Source organism: Myotis daubentonii, chromosome 1 (assembly GCF_963259705.1).
Source record: "Myotis daubentonii chromosome 1, mMyoDau2.1, whole genome shotgun sequence".
Lineage (NCBI taxonomy): Eukaryota > Metazoa > Chordata > Mammalia > Chiroptera > Vespertilionidae > Myotis > Myotis daubentonii.
The window spans coordinates 58,449,196-58,471,372 of NC_081840.1; the positions used below are offsets into that span (position 1 = coordinate 58,449,196).

At 43.0% G+C, this 22,177-nt stretch overlaps 1 protein-coding gene across 4 annotated transcripts in view; it reads right to left on the minus strand.

The window, feature by feature from the left end:
* USP8 (ubiquitin specific peptidase 8) overlaps positions 1-22,177 on the minus strand; it is a 68,736-nt gene that overhangs the window by 6,114 nt on the left and 40,445 nt on the right. For 3 of the 4 annotated variants that reach the window (XR_009453494.1, XM_059701477.1, XM_059701486.1), the window contains 7 exons: positions 21,461-21,678; positions 14,846-15,430; positions 9,019-9,105; positions 7,369-7,446; positions 6,698-6,960; positions 3,682-3,894; positions 2,563-2,773 (listed from right to left, as the gene is read on the minus strand). Coding sequence is in view for 3 of the 4 variants with exons in the window: in XM_059701477.1 (XP_059557460.1) it covers positions 2,563-2,773; positions 3,682-3,894; positions 6,698-6,960; positions 7,369-7,446; positions 9,019-9,105; positions 14,846-15,430; positions 21,461-21,678 (1,655 nt within the window). In the remaining variant the exon portion in view is untranslated. The remainder of the gene's footprint in view (positions 1-2,562; positions 2,774-3,681; positions 3,895-6,697; positions 6,961-7,368; positions 7,447-9,018; positions 9,106-14,845; positions 15,431-21,460; positions 21,679-22,177) is intronic. The other variant, XM_059701498.1, reaches the window with a different exon arrangement.

Consider the following 22,177-nt stretch of genomic DNA (forward strand, 5'->3'; position numbering starts at 1 on the left):
CAGCTGAGCAGCGAGGCCTCACTGCCCCAGTGTCAAGCGGAGCCGCGAGGCCTCCCAGCACTGGGATCAGCGGAGCCGTGAGGCCTACTGGTCCCTGGAGCAGCGTGACAGGGGGCAGTGCCCAAATCCCCTGATTGCCCTGTGGCTCTGTGTGTGACAGGGGGCGAGCCCACAACCTCCCTATCCGCCCTGCTCTGTTCATGACAGGGGAAGGCGCCCCAACCCCCTGATCAGCTCTGCTCTGTGCCTGATGGGGGGAGCTCCCCAACCCCCTGATTGGCCCTGCTCTGTGTGTGACGGGGTGCAGCGCCCCAACCTCCCCATGGGCCCTGCTCTGTGCGTGATGGGGTGGCGCTGCAACCTCCCCATTGACCCTGTCTTGAGTGTGACAGGGGGCGGTGCCCCAACCCCCCAATCAGCCCTACCCTGAGCGTGACTGAGGTGGCATCGCAACCTCCTGATCTGCCCTGCTCTGTGCATGACAGGGGGCGGCACTCCAACTCCCCAATCGGCCCTGCTCTGAGCCTGACGAGGGGCTGCACCTAGGGATTGGGCCTGCCCTCTGCCACCCGGGAGCAGGCCTAAGCCAGCAGGTTGTTATCTCCCGAGGGGTCCCAGACTGTGAGAGGGCAAAAGTGGGGCTGAGGGACACCCCCCACCCCCCCGGCACCAGTGCACAAATTTTTGTGCACTGGGCCTGTAGTCTATATATATAAAAGCCTAAGCAACTGGCCAACAGCCGACTGTCCAGTAGGTATGATGCGCACTGACCACCAGGGGGCAGATGCTCAATGCAGCAGCGGAAACTACAGGCATGGAAACATGGAACAGACTGATGAATCTCAGAGGGAAGGGGGAGGAAGGACGGTGGGAAGAGATTAACCAAAGAGCTTATATGCATACTAGAGGCCTGGTGCACGAATTTGTGCACTGGTGGGGTCCCTGGGCCTGGCCTGTACCCTCTTGCAATCCAGTATTCCTTGGGGGATGTCAGAGAGCTAGTTTTGGCCTGATCCCTGTAGGCCAGGCTGAAGGACCCCACCAGTGCACGAATGCGTGCACCAGGCCTCTAATACAGTGATAGAGAACCTATGACATGCGTGTCAGAGATGACACGCGAACTCACTTTTTGGTTGATTTTTCTTTGTTAAATGGCATTTAAATATATAAAATAAATATCAAAAATATAAATCTTTGTTTTACTATGGTTGCAAATATCAAAAAATTTCTATATGTGACACGGCACCAGAGTTAAGTTAGGGTTTTTCAAAATGCTGACACGCCGAGCTCAAAAGGTTCGCCATCACTGCTCTAGTATTATAATACATACAGAACATAATAAATACATATAATATGCAATCTATACTAATAAAAGCCTAGGTGGCCCTCGCGCATGACATCGTCACAAAATGGCCACTACAAGATGGCCACGTGCACAGCAGAGGCGGGGCCTGGGGGCTGCTCTGCGCAGTGAGGCCTAGGGGTCCCACAGCTCTGTGCGACGCAGAGGAGGCCAGTCCCAGCGTCTGGTTGTGGCAGGGGAGGGCAGGCAGAAGCGGTAAGGGGCAATCAGGCAGGCGAGCAGTTAGGAGCCAGCGGTCCTAGATTGTGAGAGGGATGTCCGACTGCCGGTTATCCCTCGAGGGGTCCCAGATTCGAGAGAGTGCAGGCTGGGCTGAGGGACAAACCCCCCCACCCCGCAGCCGTGCACGAATTTTGTGCACTGGGCCATTAGTAATATATAAAGTAATAAAAAAGATGCTCAGGCTGTCCACAGTTAATCTTGTATAAAATCCTATCTAATAAAAGACAAAAAGGGTAATTGACTGTACCTTCGCTACGCTTCCCATTGGCTAATCAGGGCGATATGCAAATTAACTGCCAAGAAAGATGGTGGTTAACGGCCAACAAAGATGGCGGTTAATTTGCATACCTAGGCACCAAGCAACGGAGCGAAGCCGGCTGGCCCTGGGCAGGAGCAGCGAGCGAAGGCCAGCGTGGCGAGCGAAGAGCAAAGAAGGAAGCCTGCCACGCCAGCCTCCGCCACGTCCCCGGGGCCCGCGCGTGGTGAGTGAGGAGCTAAGCCCCTTGCCCGCCGCGCCAGCCCTTCCCGGCAAAGAGCGAAGGCCTGGGTTCTGGGCGCCCGAGGAAAACTGGTGCCAGCAGCCAGGGGACGGGGCCCCCAGACTGCGAGAGGGCACAGGCCGGGCTGGGGGACCCACCCGAGTGCACAAATTTTTGTGTACCAGGCCTCTAGTCATGTTTATAATTTTCCTTTCACATACATGTGGGTCACAAACACAATAACTATTTTAACATTTATAAATTTCTCACAATACAACCTGCTAACATTTTAGTGAGTAACTACAAATTGTATATACTTCTTCAAATACTAGACCTATCTGATATATGTGTTTTATAGTTTCACGCATTAGTACAAAGTCACTAGACATGATAAACTAGCACTGGACAAGCACCAACTATAATTTTAAATTGCTATAAAAATTACATGTTGAACAACCCTAAAGAGCCTTTGCAACTTAGAACAATCAAAATTCTTACTTTATTTAGATCTTCATGGAGACCGTCCATTAGGAACAGAAGCAGTTCTTGTGAATCTTGCTGGCTGTATCCTGCAAACTGGTCATTGATCTTCCCAATGGTGATTTTAAAGTCTTTCGGACTGATATACTTGTACTGTCCTGTCCATAATGCTTTCATGATTATGCCAAATTCTTCTGCCACTTCACCTTTATGACCCAACAAATTCGACCTTGGCAAATGAAATTACAAAAAAGCAATAAAGGAAGTTGTAAGCAGTCAAGGTGCAGTGGGATCTTGATGTCAACATTAAATTATTAATGTACTATGCCTTATGCTAAAATACTTATTGATAGGTTTATTACCAAACACCCATCTGAATCTGACTTTGATTACATGCCTCTGACTGGCTTCTTTATGGCTGCCAGCCCTTTACTGTCTCTTTTTACTCGTCCACAGGCTCCAGTTTATGGCCGTGAAGGTCTAGCCCAGGGGTGGGCAAACTTTTTGACTCGAGGGCCACAATGGGTTCTGAAACTGGACCGGAGGGCCGGAACAAAAGCATGGATGGAGTGTTTGTGTGAACTAATATAAATTCAAAGTAAACATCATTACATAAAAGGGTACGGCCTTTTTTTTCAATAGTTTTATTCATTTCAAACGGGCTGGATCCCGCCCGCGGGCCGTAGTTTGCCCATGGCTGGCTAGCCTCTTGCACTGCTCCTTTCCTGTCTGTCCTTTATTTATTAGAGGAGGCTTTTCAAGAAAAAAGTTATTTTCCCCTTTCCTACTCTGACTTCACTGGAAGGAGCTGGGTGGTTACATCACTCTTAAGAACAAATTGTTTTTTAATTGATATCAGGGAGAGGGAGAATTAACCATTTGTAAGCCTTAAACTTCTATAGACGGAAGCAGCGGACCTTTTTTAATTAAATATATTGTGGCAGTTAACTGGTTAATCATTGACCAGCTGCCACCTGCACCCATCCTACTAGGGATCGAGCCTGCAACCCAGGCATGTGCCCTGACCAGGAATCAAACCATGACCTCCTGATTCATAGGTCAATGCTCAACCATTGAGCCACACCAACTGGGCTATATCACTCTTTTAATATTATACTGCAAAAAGTATTTCTTTACCTGTTAATATCATCCTGATAACAGTTTCGGTTGAAATAATCAGCCAAATGTGTAGCATTACATAGGCACTGCAGTATTGAGTTCATGTAACAAGTATTTCCTAAATTACGAAGTCCAGTGAGAGCTGGTCCAAATCCTCCAAACACTGGATTGAGGTTCCGAATCTTAGAAGCAGAAAGCCTTGTGATCTCAGCTTTAGGATAGCATGCTGGCCTGAGGAATAAAAAGCATACAAGATGTCTTAGAATGCACAGCATGTGAAAATAAGGTTTAAATGACAAATGGCAGCAAACTCTAGGATGTACACTATAGTACACACTAATCTTGTAAAGTGTTAATTACTTAGCTCTAAGGTCCTAGGTCTTACTAAACATTTACCATCTAGGTGACACATATCCTGTGACCCTCCCATGAAACAAATACCTTTAACCCAGTGGTTCTCAACCTTCTGGCCCTTTAAAACAGTTCCTCATATTTTTACCCCCAACCATAAAATTATTTTCGTTGCTACTTCGTAACTGTAATGTTGCTACTTTATGAATCGTAATGTAAATATCTGATATGCAGGATGGTCTTAGGCGACCCCTGTGAAAGGGTCGTTCGACCGCCAAAGGGGCCGCGACCCACAGTTTGAGAACTGCTGCTTTAACCTCTTTTTTGGGTCCATGGGTCTTCAGACATCCTGAGATCTCTGCTTCTCATAAATAGGTAGAGTCTTATAGTAAAGAAGGCTCTTTCAAACTCCGTTAAATGATTCTGGGAAGTTTAGTATTACCAAATGTTGAATTCAACAGAAGGCAAAAAAGGAATAAAACATACACACCTGGGTGGGCAACAGTAGTTTATATGGAAAATAATACATTAATAAATAATAGTACAAGAATAAACTCTGTTTCATGTACTCACAGTTGTAGACCTGTATATTACTATGGAGTATATCAAAGGAGGAAGAGGTTATTTGGGTACTATTCCCTAAGGTTGAGAACTGTGCTGACAAATATGGTAGCCATTAGCTACAGAGGGATGGATATTTAAATTAAAAATATTAATAATAAAAAAAATCCAGCTCCTCAGTTACACTAGTCACAATCCAAAGTAGCTACTACCTCATTGGAGGTACAGATCCAAAACACCTCTATCATCAAAGATAGAGAATATTTCTATCAACATGTCTACTGGATAGCATTAGACTAGTGAATGCCTCAAAGACTTTGTCATTCAGGATATCTGAACTACTGTAGCATTAAGAAAAATCTTAACTTGTAGATCTTTCTGTTATTATTGATCCTAATCATTAATAGTTCCACCCTGAAGGAATATAATACATATATATATATATATATATATATATATATATATATATATATATGTATATATATACTTACTTTTAATATATTTTTATTGATTTCAGAGAGGAAGGGAGAGAGAGAGAAACATCAATAATGAGAATCATTGATCAGCTGCCTCCTGCACACTCCCTACTGGGGATCGTGCCCACAACCCAGGCATGTGCCCTTGACCAGAATCAAACCCAGGCCTGTCAGTCTTCAAGCCGACGCTCTATCCACTGAGCAAAACCAGCTAGGGCCATCCTGAAGGAATATTGAGAACACACTGAACTATATTTCAATTGCTTTTCTTTACATGTGCTCAGGTGTTGGCACTCATTTACTCTTTCTCTGTTCAATATATATAAAAATACATAAAGTGCACATGTAATAGTCTTTAAAACTGTGAAATTAACAAGCTCTATTACGAATGATGATGCAAGAAGCAGTAGCCCTGTAAGTTGCTTGGTGTTATAAAAAAAAAAAAAAAAGAATGATGATGCAAGAAGGAATTAAATCTCACCAGTTTTAATATTTAATAGTGAGCCCTAACATCTGTAACTACATTTACAGATTAAAAAAAAAATCTCCAAGTAAGTCCTCAATTGGCAATGTAAGTTTCTCATGAGGAATATATATCAACTACATTTTTGGGAAGTATTACCAAAGGGACCAAAAAGACAGCCTAGTTGGAATTCCTTAGTAATTAACAAGGTGTATATTATAAACAGGAAAACAAAGCCATTTATTTATACTTCCATCTATTCCCCTCCTCAAAAAGGTAAATATTAGCAGTGGTAAGTGGACTTAAATATTATCTCCTCATAACCCTATCGATCAGAAGCTGGTAACATTAGAGTATTCACAAGAGAGAAAGCCAGGAACATATAACAAGATACTGTTTGGGGAAACTAATGAACCTATGGATCACTGTTTGTGAACAGTATAGCAGAAATGTAATGAAGAAAAAGGGAAGAGAATAAGGATTAAGAGCTGACACACAGTACAACGCTTGTTATTTTAATACTATATAAGTTTGCTCCCACATTACTGACTTAAAAAAAGTTTAGAATCTGAGAGGTGCAACAAGGTAAACTCAACAAGCTTATAAATTATGCTCCTTAAAAAGAGATATAAGAATTATGAAAAGCCGAAACCGGTTTGGCTCAGTGGATAGAGCGTCGGCCTGCGGACTGAAAGGTCCCAGGTTCGATTCCGGTCAAGGGCATGTACCTGGGTTGCGGGCACATCCCCGGTGGGAGATGTGCAGGAGGCGGCTGATCGATGTTTCTCTCTCATCGATGTTTCTGACTTTCTATCTCTCTCCCTTCCTCTCTGTAAAAAATGAATAAAATATATTAAAAAAAAAAAAAAAAAAAAAAAAAAAAAAAGAATTATGAAAACTTCTAGGTAGTCTATAGCATAGTGTCTTAAAATGTAACAATGAATATACCTTTATATCTACTTTAATGCTTATGATAATCTTCTCTGACATATTTAAATTAGCACTTGGGAGAAAAACCAAGGACATTTTAATCCAGTAATTTCTTTTTCCCTCTATGGTAAAAAACAGTGGCTGGTGAAGCCATCCACAGAAATTTCTGACTTCCTGACATAAATAAGTTATGTTCAGAGTAGCTTACAAATGTAGCAGATCATTCTAGTTTCAGGAGTTAGGATAAACTTACTTGTTTTCCCGATTGACTGTTGGAGTGACTGTTGGCTTCCTCTTCTCTTCCTCTTGGATAGCCTGGGTTATATCTGGGGAGGAGTAGGAGCGCTTCAGCTTGGACGGTTCCCGGTCCCGCTCAGCAGGGATCTGTGGCTTGGCTTTATGAGTTGGAGGGGTGGAAGGAAGTGCAGATGAAGGAGCCATTTCCGGTGGATACATATGAACTGAGTTGGTGGGTGAATGATAATAACGAAAAGTTCCCGTGATTGGGTCAAGAAACTTCATTGGAAAAGAAAAAAAAAAAAAATATAGAAACAGGTCAAAAAACAATGACCAGTATGTGAACAAAAAAAACACTCAAAAGTATTCCACTACTCAATTTGCTTTTGAATTAAAATAATTTATATAGAATGGTGATAATCACTTCTATAATTAAACTTCCAAAAAACTTCAGGTTTTAAATGACAAATGACAGTAATGCTCACATACATTACACACAGCATTTCAGATTGGATACTCAAAAATCTAACCCTGCTATAATTAGGGAAATGAGCTAAATCTTCTATAATGAAACAGAACTGAGTGCATTAAAAATGTAGAATAAACAACAAAAAACCTTCCCCTCCCCCACCAAAGAATACAATGACCATGTTATGTATTTATTTCTGTGCTAATTTTGAATTTTACCTTGACCCAGCCTAAAGGCAGTCCTGGTACGATCCTCCCCATTTCTTCACTTCGTGCTCTTGTCAAAGGCTCCCGGGCCTTGTTTATTTAAAAAAGAGAAAAAAAAAATCTGACTTTTCAATAAGTTTTGTCATATACAAACTTAAGCTACTTGTACCAGAGAACCAAAAACCTTGTGTTGGTTACCCTTTATATATTACTAGAAGCCCAGTGCATGAATTCATGCACAGGTGGGGTCTGGCTGGCCTGGCCCCTATAGGGGCAGATTGGGGCCGGGCCTATCAGGAGGAGGAGATGGCAGGAGGTTGGCTGGCTGGCCCACCCCAATGGGGGCCTGATCCGGGCAAGGCCAGCTGGGGGGAGGGACTGTGGGCGATTGGCCGGTTGGCTCCACCCCCAAATGGGGTGGGGGCCAATCGGGGATCAGCAGGCACGGGAGGGGCCGTGGGAGGTTGGCTGGCAGGCCCCACCCCCGATTGGTGTGTGTGTGGGGGGCCGATTGGGGGTGGGGCCAGCTGTGGGCAATGGGCTGGCCAGCCCCGCCCCTAATGGGGGGTAAATCAGGGGCCAGCGGCCTGGGGGAGGGGCCATGAGTGGTTGGCCTGCCTGCCCTGCCCATGATCAGAGTGGGGGGCCGATCTGGGGTGGGGCTGGGTGGAGGGGCTGCAGGAGGTTGGCCGGCCAGCCCCGCACCCTATTGGGTGATCAGGGGCAGCCGGCCCCACCCCCTGATCAGGCCGGTTCGCTGTCCGCAGTGGGCGTCGTAGCAACCAGTTGTTCTAGCATCCTGGTCTCTGGTTTTTTATATATATAGATTCTTAAATAAAGCTCTTAAAAACAGAGGCAAAGAAAGATGTCTCATAAAAGGCCTATTTCAAAAGTTGTGATGAAATATACATAAAATTTACCATCTTAGCCTTTTTCTTTCCATCTTACCCATTTTTAAGTGGCATAAGTATATTCACATTGTTGTACAATCCATCTCCAGAACTCTCTTCATCTTGCAAAACTGAAACTCTGTACCCATTTAAACAACTGCCTACTCACTCCATCCCTGGACCCCTTGCAATTACCACTCTAATTCCTATCTCCATGAATCTGACTGCTTTAGGTACCCTACACAAATGGAATCACAGTTTGTCCTTTAGTGACTGGTTTATTTCAGTTAGCATAACATCTTCAAGATAGATCAATGGTGTAGTATGTGTCCGAATTTCCTTCCTTTTTAAGGCTGATAGTCCACTGTTTGTACATGCCACATCTGTTTATACATTCATCTGCTGATGGTTACTTGGGTTGCTTCCATCTTTTAACTACTGTGAATAATATGCTATGAAAATGGATGTATAAATATCTTTTTGAGGTCCTGCTTTCAATTCTTTTGGGTACATATCCAGAAGTAGAATTCCTGGATCATATAGTAAGGCCTAAGTATTTTTTAATTTCGTAAAATAAATAGAATATACTACTGTACTTTAAATAGGAGGACAAACAGCATATAATCATGTAAAAACAAACACAAATCAGCTACCAGAGGTAGCAAAGATTCCTTCAGAGAGATTTTAAGATAGAGAATGAATGCTAGGGTAACAAATAACATATGGTATGTTATAATCCATGTTTTTCTCCACCCAGGGAACGACTACTTACTTTATTTTTTTCAGTGTCTTCCGTATTCTCTCTAAAAGTTCCAGTCTTTAGAATTCCACTTTCTGGCTGTCCTTTAATCTTAACAGGCTGTAAAATTATTAAAATTTCAGAAGTGAAAAAACAGTTGAATTTCCCCCCAATATACACCTACTTACCTAATATAGGCAAATTTACCAAACTGAAATATAAAAGGAGAAAAAATTGAGACCTCTGAAAAGTTTATGCAATTTTATTGTCAAAGTAAAGGTGGTAGAGCCCATGTGAGTTTTCCTAATACTAAAGATAAAGAACTAAAAATTTCTGATGAATCAGTAGGGTAAAAACACTGACGCAAGTCAGAGTGGATTGTGAAGCACTGATTCATAATACATAGCAAAGTACAAGATATTAGTCATTAGTGTAATTCACCAAGTCCTCTTTTGAAGAATAAATAAATATGCTTTTATTTAAACCTCATATGATTTTGGTTACCTTGAAGGTGGCATGTTCCAAAAAAAAAAAAAAAATAATGTATTAAAGAGAGTAAAGAGATTGTAAAATTTTATAGTGATATTCAAAAGTGTAAAATCCCACTTTACCTCCTCTTAGAACATAGCATAATTTATTTTACAAATTCACTTTAACCTGGCTGGTGTGGCTCAGATGCATTGTCCCATGCATCAAGAGATAACCAGTTTAATTTCTGGTCAGGGCACATGCCACCATTACAGGCTCAATCCCTAGTAGAGGCTGTGCAGGAGATAGCCGATCGATGTTTCTCTCTCATCAATGTTTCTTTCTCTCCTTCTCTTTCTAAAAAATCAGTAAAACATTTGAAAAATTCACTTTATTTTATACTTCATTTAAAAATAACCACAGTAAAGTAAAAAATGTGTAATAATTTTTTAGAGATAATTATTCATTTTTTAAAATATATTTTATTGATTTTTTACAGGAAAGAAGGGAGAGGGATAGAAAGTTAGAAACATCGATGAGAGAGAAACATCAATCAGCTGCCTCCTGAACACCCCCTACTGGGGGTGTGCCTGCAACCAAGGCACATGCCCTTGACCAGAACTGAGCCTGGGACCCTTCAGTCCGCAGGCCGACGCTCTATCCACTGAGCCTAACCGGTTAGGGCAGTTATTCATTTTTTAAAAAAAAATATTTTTTATTGATTTCAGAGAGGAAGGGAGAGACAGAGAGATTGAAACATCAATGATGACAGAAAATCATTGATTGGCTGCCACCTGCACACCTCCTACTGGGGATTGAGCCTGCAACCCGGGCATGTGCCTTTGATTGGAATCCAACCTGGGACCCTTCAGCACGCAGGTTGACGCTCTATCCACTGAGCCAAACCGGTTAGGGCATGTGTAATAACTCTAATAAAATTTATTCCAGAATAAATTACATATTTCGCTTACTTTTAAAAGAACGAAGGCAATCTTAACTTTTCCCCCCAATAATAAAAGGCTAATATGCAAATTGTCCCCTTGGGAGTTCGACCGACCAGGAGTTTGACCGCTGACCACCAGGGTGCGGTGAAGAACGAAGAAAGGCCCCAGCCGGAGGAAGGAAGGCCCCGATTGGCCCTGATCATGGCCAGGCCTACGGACCCTACCTGTGCACAAATTTCACACACCGGGCCTCTAGTGTGTTATTAGAAATAGCAAACACTATATGTGGTAATCTCGGGGATATTTAGATCTGTAGGAATATTTGGCACCTATACTAAATGACCCCAGAAATATGAATGCTTTACGTTCTTTATATGTTCTTGTGACTGCCTACCGCTAAGTATAGCAAGATGGAAAGAAAGTCACTCTGGAATCTCACTGCATATGTGATCTTAGGCAAGTTAACATCTAAACTTCAATGCATTTGTAAATAGAATAGCTCATGGAGTTATCAATAGGAAGAATAAGATAATGTAGGGAAAAACATTGATCTATAGTAGCTACTCAATGAATAATATTTAAATAATAAGAGCTCATAAGTTCTGATTCTCCTATGAATAAAGTATTAGTACATGGGCTTCATTTCTCTAACTTTGGGTGTTTAGAAAGGTTACAGCTATATTTTTGATAGCTAAGGTTACCAGATCAGAGTTCCCTAGATAAGTGAGGCATTAATAATTGTTAACTTTGGTATATGCCTGAACTGCTGCTTGAGAAGTATAGAAATGAACAATCTTTAAATATGGCATTTCACCTTCCATCAAAAGTCATTTTCACACTACCAAAATTGTATTTCCATTTAAATGTAGGTTAAAAAGGCTGTAACTATTCCTGCTTTTATAGAAACTTATTTAGTGTTCAAAAGGGAAAGGCACTGTTAATTGCATAACAGAGAAAAAAAATTGACAAAAAATGTCCCCAATAGTTAAAGAAACCAATTCTGGGGGATAGCCCAGGGCAAAGAAAGGCTACATGAATGGGGTTATTGCCAGTATTCTTGATTACATGCCATTACAAACAAAATGGCAGACCTGACCAAATAAAGTTTTAAAAAATCACTGTAAACAAAAAAATATCAGTCCATTTAGATATCACTGATTTAGCATATATTCTAAACAGATACAAAATCTATTATAAAAATACTAGAGGCTCGGTGCACAAAATTCATACACGTGGGGGGGGTCCCTCAGCCTGGCCTGCACCCTCTCCAATCTGGGACCCCTCGGGGGACATGCTTCTTGCAATCTGGGACTGCTTGCTCTTAACTGCTCGCCTGCTTGCCTGCCTGATTGCCCCTAACCACCTCTGCCTGCCTGATCACCCCTAAATGCTCCCCTGCTGGACTGATTGCCCCTAATTGCCTCTGTCTCGGACCCAGGACCCAGGATTGCCTCCTCCGGCAGGCTGCAGGCACCTGGGACGTGGACTGGCTTCGCCCAGGCTGGCCACAGCCACAGGGGACCGTGGGCAGGTGGCTTCGCCTGGGCCACAGCCGCAGGCGCCCGGGACCGTGGGGCAGGTGGCTTTTCTCCCTCTCCCAGTCCGCAGGCACTGGCGCCCGGGACCACAGGGCGGGAGACTTTTCTCCCTGTCCCAGGCCTCAGCCGCAGGCGCTGGCGCCTGGGACCGCAGGGCGGGAGACTTTTCTCCCTCTCCCGGGCCTCAGCCGCAGGCACTGGTGCCCGGGACCACAGGGTGGGCGGCTTCTCCTAGGCCCAGCTTTGTCTGGAAGGATGTCCGGATGGTCGTCTGGTCAAATTAGCATATTACCCTTTTATTAGTATAGACTAGTGGCCTGGTGCACGAAATTCGTGCACGGGAGGAGGGTGTCCCTCAGCCCAGCCTGAACCCTCTCCAATCTCGGACCCTTTGGGGGATGTCAACTGCTGGTTTAGGCCTGATCCCAGGATGTCCAACTGCCGGGATCGGGCCTAAACCGGCAGTTGGACATCCCTTTCACAATCCTGGACCGCTGTCTCCTAACCACTCACCTGCGTGCCTGCCTGATTGCCCCTAACTGCTTCAGCCTGCCAGCCTGATCGCCCCCTAACAGCTCCCCTGCCGGCCTGATTGACACCTAACTACTCCCGTCAGCCTGATCATCCCCAACTGCCCTCCCCTGCTGGCCAGATCACCCCCAAGGCTTTTATTACTATAGATACGACCCTTCACAGAAAATTTCACTAACCCTGCTTTATAATAAGGGATTGACGATTGAATCATTGGGGCCAGGCACCAAGATTTCCTTTCTTTGAATAGTGGAGGGAATAATTATCTTGTCTTTAAATTGCCCTGAACATCAAATGAGATACTGACTTAGAAAAGCATAAAAGCACCATATAAAGACAACTGTCTTTTTCATATACTGAAAAGACAATAAAGTGGTAAAATGAAAAACACTATTTTTATTCTCCCCCTTCCTTCCTTTATAGCCTTTATTTAAACTTTGAAATTTAGAAAAATTTCACTCCTATTTTCATTTCTTTACATTCAATATTATTTTGTATTAGTTTCAGGTTTATTAGTTACAGAATAGTGGTTAGACAACCATATACTTTAAAAAGTGTTCCCTGATATTTTCAGTACCCACCTGGCTTCATACCATCATTACAACACTGTTGACGCTATTCCCTATTTAAGTGACAATAGGTTTACAGGTTCCTTTCAATCTTTCTTTTGTGTTGCTTGCCCTTCCTTTTCTTTCTCACTTCTTCCCTCATTTTCTTTATATAGTATCTCAATTGGCCCTCAAAGCTCAGTGAAGGCACTGGGACATGCTTAACACATTTTACAGAGCAGGAAACTGAGGCCAATTCCAGTTGGCTAAGGAACTGGACTCCTCGCAGGAGCCCTCACAGCCGGCTCTCCGCCTTTCCTAAGGGACAGCCGCAGGGCAAACAGAACAAACCTCCCCATGAGGCTTCCAAGCCTCATTCTCCAGCACCTCTTCATCATGGATGCTCCACATTCTTTCCTCTCCCCTGCCCCTACCCCATTCTTGGGAGCAGGTGGTAGGCTTGCACTCACTGTGCAGGTGTGCACCCCCATGGGGTGGGGTGAGAACTGGGGGCCGGGCGGGCGCAGGCTTGTTTTTGGGTCAAGGCGGGAGCAGGAGTCCTGGCCTCTCAAGTGTGCAGGCCGCAGTGAGACCCGGTCAGCGCCCGGAGCTTCACCAAACCGCCGCAGTGGGGTACCCAGCAGTGGGGCGCTCTTCCACTGAGGTGGCGCTGCCCCTCCACCCCCGCCTCAGGGCTGAGAGTCTGCGCCCCTCCGCCCGGGCGTCCTTCCACGCCTGCAGTCATCGCCTCTTGTTTCCCGCCTATTGGGGCCAATACAGAACCTCACTCTCTGCAGGTGAGGCAGATCCCCACCCGCCAGCACTCTGCCCAGGCCTGAGCCCTCTCCAGTGCACCCCACCTTGGGCCGCTCTGCGCCCCTTGGGCCGCCTGCCTCCTGGCCAGCCGCTTCCCCGAAGCCATGGCGCTTGCCCAGGATCGCCCATCAGGCGGAGGCCTGTCTGCACGCCTGCAGACCCCATGGCCGGGCTCCTGGCTGGGAGTCGCTTTGCCAAAGGTTCCTCTACCTTCAGGCTCTCTCCTCAGACCCCCGGGAGCTTGGATCCCGCGGCCCAGCCCTTCCGTGGCTCCCTGCAGCCCCGCTCTACTCAGCTCTCCGGCCGCCCACCTGTCAGGAAGCTGCCAGGAGCCTTGCTGCGGGCAGTGTGGTTCTGGGGCAGGGGCTGGGGTGTGAGGAGCAGCTCCAGTAAAGTTTAGTAAACCCCAGGCCCCCAGCCCCTCCCTGAGCGAAGCCCAGGGCAGGCTGGGGGCCTGGGTCCAAACACTGCAGCTGCGGAGGCCCCGCCCGCCCTGGGCCACACACTGGGGTCCCGGCTGGCATTGGGGCTTAGGTGCCACACGGGCCGGACAGCAGCTCAAGCTGGCCCTCCCTGCCTGCAGTATGCAAATTAGCCACCATCTTGGCTGGCAGTTAATTTGCATATCGCCTTGATTAGCCAATGGGAAGGGTAGCGGCATACAGCTAATTACCATGTTTCTCTTTTATTAGATAGGATTGGGCACCTAATTCCTCCATAGAGAAAGGAAGAATGTATTTCATTCTAGTCTTTTGATGATCATACATCAAAATAAAAAGAATGTCGCTATTCATTTCAATTATTAAAATTATGTTGTATTTCACAGACATAAAGAGCAATTCCATTCTCAACCAATCAAAGGAGAATATGTGAGCAAATGCAGATGGATCAGTACAAATCCCCCTCTACCAAACTACTTAGAATGCCTGCCCTGATTATGGAATCCTCCTGGTGTCATCTTTTTATGTACATTTTATTTCCCTTAGCTGACAATTAATACTGTTTGTCTGCTTACCTTGCCTGAACTTGCATCTCCTGCCACAGAGGAATGGGGCACATCTCCCACTGACTTTTTCTGTACCTCGGTGGTGGGACACTTTTCCCCCCTGTCTTCCACAGATTTCTTGGCATCGGTAGTTTCATGTTCATTTTTACTTTGTCTTTTTACTCCTGTTATCTCTCTGTCCCACTTTGCTGAGATTTCTTTATCTTCCTTCTTGGCCTGTTCACTCTCTCTCTTTTCCAGTTCTTCTTTTACCTTTTGTTGCTTCTCTGTGATTTCATTTTCTTCAGCTTCTTGTTTCTTTCTGGCTATTTGTTCTTGTTCTTCTCTCCTCAGTTTCTCTTTCTGTTCATCTTGCTGTCTTTTCCGAAGTTCTTTTTCTTGTTTGTTTTTCTCCATTAAAAGAGCGGTTTCTGCATGAATACGAGCTTTTTCTTCATCTGTTAACATGGCAGTTGGAGGGGGAAGTACTGGCTTTGTGGAACGATCAGGAACAACTTTTCCATTCGGAGGAAACTGTTGCTCATGATCTGTACTTTCAGATTTTATTCTATGATCTTCAGGCAATCTGACTGCTGGTTTTTTAGTACGATCAATCTATAGCAACAAAAACAGAACAAAATATACTTTTGTCAAAATCCAGGAACTCATGTCTTGAAGTCAAGTTGTGATAAAAAACAAAACAAAAACAAAAACAAAAAAACCATCACTTTATGGAGACATCTGCCAGAATATCTATTTGTAAACTACCCTCATGAGGCACTTGGCACTCTCAATTCCACCCATTCAGTATATCCTGGTGTGTTCTGTATATGGAAGAGTTCATCCTAAAACATAAATCCTAGACCTGGGCATACCTAGACTTAGGTTCCATTACTACATATTCAGTTGCCTACTCAATAACTTCATGTGAGTATCTCATATATAACACAAACCTAATATGACCAAAGTTGAATTCCATGATTTCCCCCCACAAACATGGTTAGTTTGTGGATATAAACGCTATCAAAACAGCAGCTCAAACTAGAAAACTGAGTCTCATATTGGTCTCCCCTGCCCTTCCACAGTCTGATGATCTTCCTCTATCTCTCCCTCCTTCTCCATTAGCAACAACCAAGTCCATGCCAACACTCTCTTACATAGCTTACAACCAGTTGCCTCATTCCTTCTCTTGCCTCCCTTCTATTTCTCTACATTGTGGCCAGAGCAATAATTTTAAAACACAAATCTATGTTCTTCACCTGCTTAAAACCCTATTTTAAACAGCAACTCATTGTACCCAGATTACATCTAAAATCCTTACCATGGTGGTCTCACCTCTGCCTATTTCTCCAATCTTATTTCACACCATCCTATACACCAGCCATACTTTCCTTTTCACACACACCCCATTCTTATTAAATATACTGGGGTGACACTGGCTAATAAAATTATAAATTTCAAGTGTACAATTCTATAATACATCATCTGTGTATTGTATTATATATTCATCTGCACATTCACCACCCCAAGTCAAGTCTCCTTCCATCACCATTTATTAAATCTCCCTTTACCCTCTTCTACGACCTCCCACCCCCTTCTTCTCTGGTAATCACCATACTATTGTGTCCATGAGGGTTTTTTTTCTTTGCTTATTCCCTCCACTGTTTTCACCCAATTTTATTTGTTAGTTTATTCTGTTCATTAGATTCCATATAGAAGTGAGTTCCTACGGTACTTGTCTTTCTCTGACTTATTTCACTTAGTATAAGGTCCATCCATATTTTCTAGGTCCATCCATACTTTCTTCTTTTATTATTTATTCATTTTTTCAAAATTGAGTTTATTGGGGTGACATTGGTTCACAAAACTATATTGGTTTTAACTGTACAACTCAATAAAACACCATCTGCACACTGCATCATGCGCCCGACTCCCTAAGCAGTCTCTTTCCGTCATTTTCCCACCCCACTTTGCCCACCTCCACCTACCCCCTAAGCCCCTTCCCCTCTATCATCACTCTGTTGTCTGTGTCTTTGTGTTATATCTATATATAAAAAAAACCTAAGTGACCAAATGACTGGTCGCTACGACGTGCACTGACCACCAGGGGGCAGACGCTCAATGCAGGAGCTGCCCCCAGGAGGTCAGTGTGCTCCCAAAGCAGGAATGCCACTCAGCTGACAGATGGCTGCCAGACACCAGGCTCACAGCTGGCGAGCATATCTGTGGCAGCACGAGCCTCTCCCGCCTCTGCAGCAGTGCTACTGAGCGGCAGCAGGCGAGGTGGGGCCAGAATGAGTGGGAGTGGCGCAGCGCCTGAACTGGGCTCTGGCTCCTCCCTGGCTGCCTGCTGCTTTGCCCACTACTATATCCCTTGAGGAACAAGCCCGATCCCTGCAGGCCAGGCTGGCATCCCCGAGGGGTTCTGAATCGCGAGAGGCCAGGCTGAGGGACTCCACCAGTGCATGAATCCATGTACTGGGCCTCTAGTATATATATGGTTTGTGGGGTTTTTTTTTGCTGAATCCCTCGCCTTCTTTCATCTAGTCCCCCAACCCTAGTCCCCTCTGACAACTGTCAGTCTGTTCTGTGTCTATACCTGTTTCTATTTTACTCATCAGTTTATTTTGTTCATTAGATTCCACATACGAGTGAGAACGTGATACTTGTCTTTCTCTGACTGGCTTATTTCATTTAGCATAATACTCTCCAGGTCCCTCCATGCTATCTCAAAGGGTAAGAGATCCTTCTTTTATACAGCTGCATAGTATTCTGTTGTGTAGATGTAGCACAGCTTTTTTATCCACTCATCTACTGATGGGCACTTGGGCTTTTTCTAGATCTTGGCATTGCAATGAACATAGGGGTGCATGTATTTTTTTGAATTAGTGTTTCAGGTTTTTTAGGCTATATCCCATAAGTGGGATCACTGGGTCAAGAGGCAGTTCCATTTTTACTTTTTTGAGAAAACTCCATACTGTTTTCAACAGTGGCTGCACTACTGAATTCCCATCAACAGTGCATGAGGGTTCCCTTTTCTCCAAGTTCTCAAGGCACTTGTTGTTAGTTGATTTATTGATGATAGCCATTCTGACAGATGTGAGATGGTATCTTGTGGTTTTCATTTGCATCTCTCTGATGATCAGTGACTTTAAGCATTTTTTCGTGTGTCTATTGGCCATATGTATATACTCTTTGGAGAAATGTCTATGCAGGTCCTTTGCCCATTTTTTAACTGCGTTGTTCGTCTTCCTGGTGTTCAGTTGTACAAGTTCTTTACATATTTTGGAAATTAATCCCTTATCAGATGCATCCCTGGTGAATATGTTCTCCAATGCCGTAGGTTGCCTTTCATTTTGTTGATCGTTTCTTTTGCTGTGCAAAAAGCTTTGTAGTTTGATGCAGTCCCATTTGTTTATTTTTTTCTTTGTTTCCCTTGCCTGAGGAGATGCACTGGCAAAATGAATTTTGCTACAAGAGATGTCTGAGAGTTTACTGCCAATGTTTTCTTCTAGGATTTATATGGTTTTGCGTTTTAAGTCTTTTATCCATTTTGAGTTGATTCTTGTTAATAGTGTATGTACCTGTCCAATTTTCCTAACACCATTTATTGAAGTCTTTACTCCTTTGTATGCTCTTTCCTCCTTTGTCAATTGACCATAAGGCGTGGTTTTTTTCTAGGCTGTCTACTCTGTTCTACTGATCTATATGCTTGTTCCTCAAAGATGCTATGCTCCTTCTCAACGCAAGCTTTTATATTAGCTATTCATCTAGAAAATTCCCACCACAGCATTACATTTTGTTGCAAATATCTTTCCCTTAGAAAAGACTGTCCTGATCCTTAAACTAGATAAGTATCGTTATATCTATATATCCTCCTAATACCTGATTCTTTTCCCTAATAGTACTTACTAGAATTCTGATTAAATAATTATAATTATTTGTTTAAAACCTTCTTTCCTCCTAGAATATAAGTTTCAGTGCTGAATGTGTAAAATACATATATTGTTGTGAGAATGAATAAAATATTCCTAAAAGATAAGATCCTAAATACAAGTTGACCAGTAAACCACCTAAATTCCTGATTTAATGTGTTAAATGTTTATTATTTCAATTTAACTGCATACTAGCCCTACAAAATCTTTAGAAGTGATGTTAGCATAATTTTTGGTGAGGACAGTTTACTAAAACAAAAATGAGAACTTATAAGAATATCTTCTAATAACAACCTGCATAGCAGTCCTATAAAATGGATTGTATGTTTTTCCACTAAAAAATAATATCATAGGAAGAAGTTAGTGAAGAAAAAAATCATTCCTTTGTTCCTCACTTCTCTTTTTGCCCTGTCACATAAAAAAAACAAAAACAACTGGCCCTGACTGGTTTGGCTCAGTGGATAGAACTTCGGCCTGCAGACTCAAGGGTCCCGGGTTCAATTCCAGTCGAGGGCATGTACCTTGGTTGCGGTACATCCCCAGTGGGGAGTGTGCAGGAGGCAGCTGATCGATGTTTCTCTCTCATTGATGTTTCTAACTCCCTATCCCTCTCCCTTCCTCTCTGTAAAAAAAAAAAAAATCAATAAAATATATTAAAAAAACACAAACAACTGCCATAGCTGGTTTGACTCAGTGGATAGAGCTTGTGAATCTGGTCAAGGGCACCAGCCCACAACTATGGGCTTGATCCCCAGTAGAGGTTATGCAGGAGGCAGCCAATCAATGATGATCTCTCATCATTTGTTTCTATCTCTCCCCCTTCCTCTCTGAAATCAATAACACACACACACACACACACACACACACACACACACACACACACACACCTACCTACACTAATAAAAGAGAAACATGCAAATTGGTGTCACTCTGCTACACCCACCAGCCAATCAGATGAGTATGCAAATTAACAAAGATGGCAGTTAATCTGCATACACAGGCAGGGAGCAAAGACTGAAGACAACGTAGAAGGAAGCCAAGTGCTGCAGAAGGGAGTGAAGCTGCGGAGAAACAAGCGGGGTGGTGGAAATGGGAGGGAAGCAAGCGGGAAGGCAGAGGCAGGAGCAAAGCCCACCTCGGCGGGTTTCACTTCCTTCTTTGCTTTGCTCCGACCGCAGGAAGCCCTATTCTTGCAGGAATCTTCCTGCAATGGGCCTCTAGTGTGTGTGTGTGTGTGTGTGTGTGTGTGTATTTTTTAAATCTCTTCTCTCTTCTTGCTTTCTACACTTGAGAATGAAGTGGGAAGAACCACTATGAAGACGAGGTTATCTATAATAGGTTGAATAGAAACCAAAATAAATGTTTCCATACACATTGTGGTAAATCAATCCCTTTTTCCTTAATCTTAAAAGCATATCTACGATCATGTTACTTTCAAGTTTAAAATTCTTTAGTTTCCTTGAGCCTACAGGATAAAATTCCAATCTCATCCAAATCTCTCTTGATGACTTTTGCCCATCTTTCCATTCTTACCTACTATTAGTCACCTTACTCAACAGACAGCTGCGTCCAAGCATGCCAAAACTACTTACGAGCCCCAAAGCATGCTCTGAGCCTTTAGTCATACAATTTTCTACTGTCTTTTCCATCCTCAAATCTTACTAAACTCTTAAAGCCCAGATAAAAACTCCATAAAGACATTCCCCTCAGTCAGAATTTCTTTCCAGTGACTACTAGAAAAATTATGATATTCTGCCTTATGCTATGGCTGATTTTGTACAAGACTCTCCTAAACATCAGACAGAATCCATGGCTTAATCATATGTGTAAACCTTCATGTTGTTTCATATAGAAAATCTTCAAAATATGTTTGATAAATTGCACATATCTCAAAGTCACAAAGGAATAAGGGTTCAATAACACTGATTAAATTGAAAAAAGTGCAATAACATAAGCTTTAAAAATTCTAAAATTTTTTAGATTATTATTGTTAATACACGCCTGTTATTTATGTGCCAAATTCTAAGGAAACAAAGCATTGTTTCAAAACCAAATATTGACATTACGTATTTATCATCTGTAAGACAAGCTATTTGGGAAAATACTGTGGGTTAAATAATAATACACACAAAAAAACCACCCCAAAAACAAAAATCCAGAAACTTGAGAGTTGTTCAAGTTTACTGTGGTAATAATATAATCTTTTATTGGTATTGCCTGCAGTAAATAGACCGCTAGCTGGGTTTAAAAATCCTTCCAGTTATCTATTTTAATATTGCTGTATTAAACAGAACTGAATTATAATAAAAATATTTTACCGCAATAAGGGTACCAAAGCATAGATTCTTTTCATTGATATTTTTCTTTTTAAAATATTAAAGGTTATATATAAACCTTTACTTCTATCCTTTAAAGAAAAGAGACAGCCCTGGCCAATGTGGCTTAGTTGGCTGAGCACTGTTCCATGCATCAAGAAGTCACTAGTTTGATTCCCCAGTCAGGGCACATGTCTGGGTTGTGGGCTCGATCCCCAGTAAGGGGTGTGTAGGAGGCAGCCAATCGGATGTTACCCTCTCACATCGATGTTTCTCTCTCCCTTCCTTTCTCTCTAAAATCAATAATAAAAACATTATTTTTTTTAAAAAAGAAGAAGAGAATGAAGTGGGAAGAAACTATGAAGATGAGGTTAACTATCAAAGAAAATTCATACCTGTGGAAAATTCTTTACAATAGGCACTGGCTGAATTATGGGTGAAACATCAGACTTAGAAGTAACAATTGGTTCAACTGAAGTTGGTAAAGTCAATTGTCTCATTCTCTCATCTTGACTGTTTATGAATTCTATATTTTCACCCAGAGGAAGAGGTGGCATCTGTGCAGCAGGTTTAGAAGGAACTGGTTCTTCCAGTGAGGGATAAGTAAAATCCACTAAAATCCCCAAAAGAATAATAAGAAATTAAAAGAATAGCACACCCTATAAACAGTACTGACATAACTCATGCATGCTGTATGTGACAGTTAAATGTAAACTAAATGAGGTAACAATAGTATTAAAAAATTAAAAATTAGGGGACTCAAAAAAAAAAATTAGGGAACTCTTTCCCCCTCCCAACGTGGGAGTCTGTGCTGTGAGATTCTTTTCCCTTCCCCACATGCGAGTATGTACTTGTTCTTCAATAAATTTCCACCTTTGCTTAAAAAAATAATAATAATAAAATTTAAAAATTAGCCCTGGCTGGTTGGGTGTTGTCTGGTGCACCAGGAGGCTGCCAGTTTGATTCCCCATCAAGGGCACATGCCCAGGTCCGTGGGCTTGATCCCTGGGAGGGGTCATGCACGAGGCAGCCTATTGATGTTACCTTCTCACATCCATGTTTCTCCCTTTCTCTCCCTCTCCCTTCCTCTCTTTCTCTAAAAATCAATAAAC